The sequence below is a fragment of the Cajanus cajan genome, chromosome 1 (genome assembly GCF_000230855.2).
Source record: "Cajanus cajan strain Asha chromosome 1, NIPB_CcT2T_4, whole genome shotgun sequence".
Lineage (NCBI taxonomy): Eukaryota > Viridiplantae > Streptophyta > Magnoliopsida > Fabales > Fabaceae > Cajanus > Cajanus cajan.
In genome coordinates, this window is record NC_138517.1 from 7,176,127 (window position 1) to 7,187,227 (window position 11,101).

At 24.6% G+C, this 11,101-nt stretch overlaps 1 protein-coding gene across 1 annotated transcript; it reads left to right on the forward strand.

Moving 5' to 3' along the window:
* The first annotated feature begins 5,330 nt into the window (after window positions 1–5,330).
* On the forward strand, window positions 5,331–10,325 carry LOC109818505 (eukaryotic translation initiation factor 6-2). Its single transcript, XM_083073895.1, has 8 exons — window positions 5,331–5,381; window positions 6,176–6,225; window positions 8,630–8,726; window positions 8,818–8,903; window positions 9,076–9,120; window positions 9,502–9,632; window positions 9,742–9,852; window positions 9,927–10,325. The coding sequence occupies exons 2-8, from the start codon at window positions 6,216–6,218 to the stop codon at window positions 10,182–10,184; spliced, it is 738 nt and encodes a 245-aa protein (XP_082930021.1). The 5' UTR covers window positions 5,331–5,381; window positions 6,176–6,215; the 3' UTR covers window positions 10,185–10,325.
* The last annotated feature ends 776 nt before the right edge of the window (window positions 10,326–11,101 follow it).

Sequence of the window (11,101 nt, forward strand, 5' to 3'; positions counted from 1 at the left end):
TTTTATTGCAACTTTTAATTAGGCGTTGAAATTTTAGTAACATGCGCTATTAAGGATCATGGAAGATGGTTTGGGCCATATCATATAATTGAAAATCATCTTGAGGGTGGGAAGTTGGGACTAAAGTTTGAGCATGTAAAGATAAATTTTTCAAAAAACACTATTTAGGAAAGAAAAATTGAAATAACTTTTTTCATAAGTTAAAATTAACTTATGGAATGATTAAAAATAGGATTTTAGAGAGGTTAATTGGATAAAGTTAATTTTAAGATATGGAGAAATTCATTTAATTCTCTTTTATTTATTTATTTATTTTTGGTGTTTGATTTCATTTATTTATTTTTATATTAAATATTTAATGTTTTTGAAGTCACATTGAATCAATTCAAATATATTAATTTAAAAAATAAATACAATCAAAGAACTCACATAAAATAGATGAAAATATAGTAAAATCCATTGATTTTTTTTATTTATATTATTATTATCACCACTTCGTGGTCATTATTCATTACATAAATAAGTAAAATTTTAACTGAGTATCGTGTTATTTTTGATTCACAATGGATTATTTAAAATCACGTTGAACTATTAATTTACCTTGTTTTAGCACGTTTAATTTTTTAACGAATTGATTCAACCACTCTTTATTCTTGAAGTTATCACTTTCGTATTTTTTCCCTAAATTATTTGTCATTTTACAATAGATTTAATTGTATTTTTATCCTTATAGTATTATAAGTATGTGATTTTAATTTATAAGATTCTAATTGAAAATTTTTAATCTTTTAAATATTATAATTATGTAATTTTGGTCTTCCAAAAATTTAATTAAATAATTTTAATCTATCTCAATTATACGATTTTATTGTAATTATATTTTTTGACCTATTTAAATTATATATATATATATTATAATTTTTATTCATGTATTAAATAATATATATATATTTATTATCACTAAAGTTATTAATATATATAATTTAAATAAGAAATAACTTGTATAATTATGATATGTGAGAGACAAATCATAAAATTATAATACTTTAAATATCAAAATTGTTTGATTAAAATATGAAAGATTAAGATTGTACAATTACAATACTTGATAAATTACAATTGCTCAATTAAAATTTAAAATGTTATAATTAACAATTGTTATATTTGATAAATAAAAACACATTTAAGTTTTATTATATGAAAACATTTATTTTTTTACAATTTTATCGTCTCTTTTATGTTAGTATTCATTAATTTTTGCTTTAATAAATATAAAATTATTTTTTAAAGATGAATTGTTGATAATATATCATTATAAGAAAAAAAGATAATTTAGTTTCATAATCACTTTCTATCTAGATTTTAGGATAATTAGCCTTTCGGTCAATCAAATAAATATGCTGAATGTTTATTATATATATATATATATATATATATATATATATATATATATATATATATATATATATGTACTATTTGAGAAAGGAAATATATTTATTCCAAGTAAAAATCTGCGACACTTCTACTAGACCAACTTCTTCCACATAATTATTAAGCTAACCTTAACGGTTCTTTACTTTATTATTATTATTTTTTTTTACAAGTGTTTCTTATGTTTTTCATATCAAACAAATAATCTATTATCTAGTGAGATAAAATATATATATATATATATATATATATATATATATATATATATCTCATCATAATTTAAAATATTATCTTTCTACATATTTTTATATTTGCTTTAATATTTTTAATCACTTTTTTATTTGAATATATTATAGATTATTTATTTCAATATTTTTTATCTTCCTATCTCTTTAAATATTTCATTTTCATATTTATTTCCATGTCTTTTAAAAGGTTATTAATAGTTAAAAATAATTTTGTATAATAAAAATTATTTTTCATAAATCCAAAATAAAATATATAACTTCAGAATTGTTTATTTATTATAATTATAATTATAATTATAATATAATATATAAGTAAAAAATTATAAATTTAGTTATATAATATAAATAATTATCCTGCATATTATAAATGCTAGTTGTGTTTACAACGTGCTTTTCACTATTTTTTGACAAAAAAACATGCGTTAACATTTTTAAAATTCCGTTTGAAAGGATATTTAATCGGAAGTATTAATAAATTCATCATAACTTGTATTTTTTAACTAAATTATTTAAAATTTGAATTTGGTTAATACTATGGTTATAAAATAAAAAAAAAACTGATCTATTTCAATAAAAAAAATTGAAAACAATAAAGAAAAAAATTGAAATCGAATAAGCTGAACAGTAAAAAAAAAACACTGAAAATTCACGAAACGTTGATTGATTTAGATTTCAGATTTAATTTTAAAATCCAATTCCATTCTAAAAAGGATATTTAAGTCATCTCTATGTAATAACAAATATAGTTTATTAGCTGAGTTGGAATAATTTTTACACTAATTAGTTAATTTGACTATTATCTCTTTCTGTATATATATTCTCGTTGTATTATGTTTGAGAACAACAACAAATTACATTAGTTAGTTAGTTTGACTCTCTACCTCCAGTCGAAAAGTAATAACTTGCAAATGGATATTCAAGAATAAGTATAAAACAGATGACTCCATTCTCAAACACAAAGCCAAATTAATTAGTGGCTAGAGATTTCAATTAACAGCAGGGGCTGGATTATATATACATAAACTTTTAGTCCTGTCATCAAACCCATCAGCATCAGAGAGGTTCTTACTCTTGCAGTCTCAAAAGGCTGGCTAATCCACCAAATTGATGTGGATAATGCCTTCTCTATGGTGATCTAAAGGAAGAAATATACATGCAGCAGCCACAAGGATTTCACAAAGGGAATTTAGATACTATTTGCAAATTAAGAAAAGCAATCTATGGTCTCAAACAAGCTTCACGATCTTGGTTTCATAAACTTACTATCACCTTACTTCGGTTGGGTTTTCAACAAGCTAGATCATATCACTCTTTGTTTATCTTTACTTCTAGAACCACTGCCATATACATTCTCATATATGTTGATGATATAATCATCACCAACAATTCTTCTATTTCCATACAAAATATGATTCAAACTCTTCATAAATCCTTTCCTCTCAAAGATCTTGACAAACTTCATCATTTCCTATAGGAATATAAGTTAACCCCGATAATGCAGGAGGCATTCATCTTTCTCAAACCAAGTATCTAACAGATATACTTGACAAACTCAACATGTCTAATGCCAAACCTATCGAAACTCCAATGACACCTTCCTCAAAACTCACAAATGATGGCACTACAGTCTGTTAGGATCCTAGTCTTTATAGGTCAGTAATTGGAGCTCTACAGTATCTCACAATTACTATACCAGACATTGCTTACACAGTAAATAAGTTGTGTCAATTCATACACCATCCTTTTGAGATTCATTGGAAAGCAACAAAGAGGCTACTAAGATATTTTAAAAGTACTTCTCAACATGCTTTACACTATAAGAAATCCAGTGATATTGAAATTCTTGCTTACTGTGATTCAGATTGGGCAAGTGATCAAGAAGACATGAGATCAACATCTGGGAATTGTGTGTATCTCGGATACACTCGTATCTTGGATGGCAAAGAAACAAAGAGTTGTATCTAGATCTAGCATAGAGGCAGAATTCAGAAGTTTGAGAAGTCTGGTTGCAGAAATTCAATACATTTAGAATCTCCTTTTCGAACTTCATATCAGGAGTAAACAACTACCTCTGATTTGGTGTGATAATCAAGGGATCATTCTTCTATCTGCCAATCCAGTCATGCATATTAAAACAAAACACTTGGAATTAGATTTATGGTTTGTGAGAGAAAGAGTGGCTCGGGGACAAGTTCAAGTTCGTCATATTTTAACAATATTTAAAGTTGCAGATCTTTTAACTAAGTCTCCAAATTCTGTTATATTCCTAGATCTAAGAGACAAACTCACTGTTGATAAACAATTCACACTAAGTTTGAAGAGGGATAAAAATGATATTAAGTCATCTCTCTATAATAACAGATATAGTTTGTTAGCTGAGTTAGAATAGTTTTCACATTAGTTAGTTAATTTAACTGTTATCTCTTTATATATATATACATATATATATTCTCTTGCTGTATTATGTTTGAGAACAACAAGTCAACAACAAATTAATATTTTTTTATTCTATTCTTCATTCTCTTTGGTTGTTCTCTCACACATTCAAACAGGAATTATACATACTATGTATTTTTATTCTTTATAAAAAATTATTATTTATCTACATGACAATTTATATGTGATATAATTACTATAAAATTAATGTAATTAATTATTATTTATTAGATATTATTTTTTTATCAGTAAAAATTATAATTTATATATTATTTAAGGTAACATATCATTATTATCATTATAATACATATTTACAGTAAGTTATTATAAAATCATGATAATAAATTAAAAAGGTTATAATTATAAAAATCAAAATTTACTTAGGATTTAATTAGAATCAGAGAGGAAAAAAGTATTTTGTGTTTCTCTATTTAAAAATAAAAAAATAAGTGACTACTTAAATGGTGAGAAGTTTGAAAATTAAATGTGTGGTTGAAGTAAAAAAAAAAAAAATAATAGAAAAAATGGTTTAAAAATAATTATAAAAATAAATTAATTCAAAATTCATGTACACCGAAAACGGATATCTCTTTTTTTATTAGTAGTATAAAAATATAGATATACACTTGTTATAAACGTCATTTTATTGCTATAACTAATAGTATATTTGTAAAATTAAGATATAAAATTTAGGTGTAAAAAGAATAAATACAAAAACCCACTCCTTTCTCTGCATATAAATATATAAATATAAATTAGAATAATTTTTTATTTGTATATATTTTATTGTGCTTACTCCTTCACAATATTACTCATTTGAATAGTCTTTTCTTACTAAAAGTGAATCTCACTCTTCTATCATCCAACTCATTTTTTTTAATGTTTAATGAACGATCTATTCTCTAATAAACAATAATTGAATATAAAAAAATAAATACATATTTTATCTTCTTTTTTTTTTCAACAATATATATTATTTTATCTTTAAAATTTAAATATTATGCCTATGAATCTTTTTATATTTATTTCAATATCTTTAACAACTTATCCTTTTTAATATATAATTTTTTTAAACTCTTTATCTTTTTAAATATATTATTTTCATATCTATTTTAACATTTTTGTAAAAAGTTATCAATAATTAAAAATAGTTATCACAATATAATTATTTATTATAAATTTAAAATATAATTTATATATTCAAAACCTATAAATTAAAAACATGCGGCCTTCCCAAACACAAAACACTGCGTAGCACAAGCACAGGTATGAATTCCTTCTCAAATCATTATTGGTTGCATTACACTACCAACTCTCCCTTCATATCAGTTTATACATTATTTGGGAATTTGGGTTTCAATTTTTATGTAAATTTGTTATCTTTTTTGTGTCACTAGTCTTTCTCACGAGTGAAATTTTATTTGATGTTAGGTATAGTACTGCAAGTATCCTTGATGATGTTATTATATTAGAGTTGGAGTTTATCTATGTATATTACATAGGTTTATAGTAAATATAAATACAAGTTGTCGAGATTAAATTCTAATTCTGATTAAACATTGGTATCATTAGTATTCATGATACTGTAGCTAAATTTCACCGGGCTGAAATTATAGACTTGAAGGTTGCAGAGAAAATATGTTTGTGACAATGATGAGATGAAGTGATATAAGTGCACGTTTTGATGCACTTTTTTTTTCTCGTATAAGAAATTGAGTTTTTTTAATTGATAACAAAACTGTACAGTCATGCATTAAAAAAGAGAGTCATGCACGTTTTGCAGTTGTTTGTTTGAAGGGTTTGACATAATTGTGGAGATTAGCAGAAATAGTTAAGTGGCATGCTACATGTGTTCGCATCTAGGGTTTGCTACTACTGTTTACCAGATACCACCTGAACTTGGGCCAAACCCAAGTAAAACCCTAAACCAAAAAATAATATAACACCAAATATTGAGTTTGTCAGGGTTTCAATTTTAAGATATGAGGTGTATATTATATTGCTTGCTTGAATTAATTTTCATATAAAGCATAACTATTTTATCTTGTTTTTCTTTGTAGATCTTCTGTTTGATTGCTTGGATCAAAATCATTCTCAATAATGGCAACTAGTAAGTAAAAATATATGTTTTTTCTTATTTGTTTAATCTATATCTTTTACCGTGATACTAGTGATCTTAGTTGGTGATTTGTGCATCTGTTACTAATTTAGAAGTTCGGATAAGAACAATGATAGTATTTCAACACCTTTATTTATAAAGATCTCATCAATATTTATTAATTCTCTCTCTATCTCTTATTTCTTATCAAATTATATTTATTTTATTTTTATTTCTTTTATAGATGTCATATAGGTTATTGGGTGTCTAACAATATTTTTGTTTGAATTATATGCAAAAAGTTTTGGGCAGGAACGCGAGTAAGCTATGAAGTTTTTGGTTAGTTCTGTAGAATTGATTTTTGTTAAAAGATAGACTTGTTTAGGTTGATAGTTTGTTAACGAATTTATTATCTCATAATTTTGAGTTGGATGTTTGTCTAAAGGGTGTTAAAATTTTGAAGAGTGAATAGTTATTTTGGTTTAGAAAATCTAAGACTTGATAAATCAAATTCTGAATTGGAAAGTCATTAAACTGTTAATTTTGTACTATTAATTTTAGATTAAGTAGTTGTATATGTTATGGTGTATAGGTTGTGTAACAAACTGCAGAAAAGAAAAAGGTTGTGTAACAAACTTGAAAAATGTAACTAAAATATTATGCTGTTATTTTTTAAGATAAAATAATTTGTTACGGAAATATTTTATGTTTGTTGATTTTCGCACTTTGTTCGATTCAAATTTCAAGTCGAAACACCTAATTTTTAGTAAGAGAAAGTATTATTTAATTAAAAATATTTGTAAGAGAAATTTTAATTAGATAGGAATTTATGACTTCTAATTTGTGTAAACTTTAAAGTTGGAATAACATTCTAAACAGACAAACAGACAGCCTAAGATTGCATTTTACTTGGGTCGACATAGTTATTTTCAATAATGGCAACTAGTAAGGGAAAATATATGTTTCTCTCATCTGTTTAATCTATACTTTTACTAGGGCTGTTCAAAAAATTATATTAAACTAAATTATTGTAAAAATTAAATTAAACTAAACTATAAAAAACTAATTAAACTAATTTTTATAAAAATAAAACTAAACTATATTTGAAGTTTAGTTTTAAAAACAAAACTATTATAAAAAGTAATTTAGTGTACTTTAACTATTAAAAAAACTTATAATTAAGAAATTTTCTAAATAATTAATTAGAACTAAACTAATAAATAATTAAATTGAATTAAAATAGAAAAAATTAAATTATTTTTATAAAAATTGAACTAAAATGATTTTTATGTTCGGTTTTATAAATCTAAAATTATTTTTTAAATAGTAGTTTGTTAAACCAAACTATTAATAAAATTGAATTCTTATTATTAATATTTTTTTCATAGTTTTTCAATTTTGCCTATTGCCCACTTTTGAGTCGGTATACTAGTGGTTTAGTACTATTATACATAACTACACATTTTTTTTATTCATTTATAGGAATAAAAGAAAAAATTAGTTTTCATTTATTAATTGAATAAAAATTTATATACCTTTCGTAATTATTACTCTTTCAATATTTTTAATATAATTATTATAAAAATAAAAAAAATGTATTATATATGTATGTACAAACTTCTCTCTTTATTATCCAAATAATTTTATTTTTTATGCTAAAAAATATTATTATTTTAATAAAAAAATTATAATATTAATTAATTGAGTTTACAACATTATAAAAGTAACGGTATACATTTTTATAATATTTTTTAAAACTCATACTATTTTGTAAATAACATATTAACTTAAAAAGATAGTTACATGTAATATTTAGATATTGTTTTTAAACTTTTTTATTTATTGGTAAAGATAGGAAAGATTACAAAGATGGTTGCAGTGAGAATTGAACCTAGGTCCTCATGCTTCTAACTACCCCAACCCCTCCCCACCCAAACTTTTTTATTTAATAATTAATAATATCAGTTAATTGATTAAAAATTAATAAGATTTGGTTGATTTTCAAAAAATATGAATGAAAAATCTATCATGTGGACTTTTTTTATCAATATTATACTTATTTTACATTTCAAACTATTTTAAATTTAATTCATAATTAATATCAATGATTTGGTAGCTCAATTTAAAAATGTTGATTTTAAATTTATTTTTTTTAATGTAGTTCAATTTAGTTTATAGTTAATAATAGTTTAATTTAGTTGATATTATAATTTAGTTCAAACTCTTAAAACTATAGTGCACTAAACTAGATAATAATTTAGTTTAGTTTTCTTTTAGTTTAGTTCAATTTAGCAATTTGGACACCCCTACCTTTTTACCAAGTCTTTTCATATATGTATACTATTTGTTACTTTATAGTCTTCTTTGATGGGAATTTTTTTGAATTTTTAAATTAATGTATATGGATTTCTTGTAGGACTTCAATTTGAAAATAATTGTGAAGTTGGAGGCTTCAGTAAACTTACTAATGCCTACTGTTTGGTCCCCATTGGAGGTTCTGAGAACTTCTACAGGTTATTATTATATATGTATTTGGTTTCAAATGGATTGAAAATGTTCTATAAAGGAATGAATGAATTAATATGTTCATATGTTGGTTGATAGTGTATTTGAAGCTGCATTAGCAGATGTTATCCCTGTGGTCAAGACATCCATTGCTGGTATTCGTACTCTTGGTTATCAATGTGCTGGTAAAATTTTTCTTATGCTCATTTATTCTCTTGGTTACTCATGGAGTATTACTTCATCATATTCCTATATATTTAACTATTTTCTTTTTATTTTTAATTAAGATCAGTTTCTTCTTTTTATTTATTGTTGTTTTATTGGACTTGATTAATTTACTTTTCTATTGGTTTGCAGGAAACAAGAATGGGCTTCTTGTGCCCCATACCACCACAGACCAAGGTGTTTTTTTTATATATTTGTTATATGATTATTTTGATTCTTAGTATTTTCTGGTGCTATTTTAATATCACGTGCAATGGACTGTTAAAACAACTTTGCCCGCAAGCATTGATTATGAATTCTGTTTATTTGTTTGCAAGCATTTTATCTTTGTCAATTATCAACACTCTAGTCTCTAGGATATTCAACATTTTTTGCTTTGTTTCGATTAGTTTTTATTTGTCTTCATTTGTACAATTTCTCTATGTTGAGGCCTTAGGATTGGATTTCTGAATTATGGTAGTATATATTTTTTCCTCATGTTTTATGCACCATTTTTTAGGTGGTATATAGTTCCACAATAGTTATGATACTGATTTATGGTACTTGATCTTGTTGCAGAACTTCAACATTTGAGGAATAGTCTACCTGATCAAGTTGTTGTTCAGAGAATAGAAGAAAGATTATGTGCTCTGGGAAATTGTATAGCATGTAATGATCATGTGGCCCTTGCACACACTGATCTTGATGCGGTATTGTCTATATAGATTTTTTTTTGTGACTATTCATCTTTTGAATTTAACATATAAATCATGGTTTGCAAGCACTAGTATTCAATGTTTTAATTTTTTTTTCATTCAGGAGACTGAGGAGATTATTGCAGATGTTCTTGGAGTAGAAGTTTTCAGGCAAACCATTGCTGGTAATATTCTTGTTGGTAGCTACTGTGCCTTCTCTAATAGAGGTGGTTTGGTGAGTAAAATATATTTTCTCCTTAAAATTCATTAGGACATCTATGCTATTTTTTAACCATGCACTTAATGTAGGTCCACCCTCATACTTCCATAGAAGACTTGGATGAACTTTCTACACTTCTTCAAGTTCCTTTAGTGGCTGGGACTGTGAACAGGGGTAGTGAAGTAATAGCTTCAGGAATGTCTGTTAATGATTGGATAGCATTTTGTGGTTCAGACACCACAGCGACAGAGCTATCTGTGATTGAGAGTGTTTTCAAACTCAGAGAAGCACAACCTAGTGCCATTGTAGATGAGATGAGGAAATCCCTCATTGATATCTATGTTTGAGTTGTTGTGACTAGTGTATTGTTTCATATTGCACTATGTTAAGATCTTCTGAGTTATGGTGCTGGTTTGTTTTTATTTTTATTTTTATAATATGTGAATATTGAGTAGTTTAGCCTTTGCCATTCTTTTAGGAGAGATTAATATCACACAAAACTCACTTTCTATATATATATATATATATATATATATATATATATATATATATATAAGTTTTAACTATTTTTTCCCATACATATAAAATTATCTTAGTTTTAACTCACATTTATTTGTTTTTCCTTTTTCCTTTCACCCTAAATCAAATATATTATAAAAGTAAAACAAAAACTAAAGAACTTATAAAAAAAATTTAGTGTCTACAATATTTTGTACTCACCATTTGGAATGAGTGAAAGAAAAAAGGTGAGATTGCTTCTTCTATTTGAAAGTATTTCACACAAATAATAATAATAATATAAAAAAAAAAAAGTTTGAGCCGCATGTTTTACAATCCTTTTAAATGTGAGAATGTACTGAAAGTTGCTCCATATATAAATAAAGACAAGTATACTTATTTTAACATACCCCTTATTTATTAAGAATATTTGAGTTACTTTATATATACTTTTTTTAATTAAACATGAAAAAAGAAAAATTAACTTTACTAAGTATTACTTTATATATATAGAAGAGGATTATAATAATATCGGTGTAACTTTTACTAAGTATTATATTTTTTTTTGTAAAGATAGGAAAGATTACAAAGATGTTCGCAATGAAGATTGAACCTAGGTTCTCATGCTTCTAACTACCCCAACCCCTCCCTACCCAACCATTAGGCTAACCCTAGTGGTCTTTACTAAGTATTACATCGTTCAATAACTTTATATTAAATGTGAAAATTCTTATCATTTTATATATTTATATCAAATTTTGTTAAA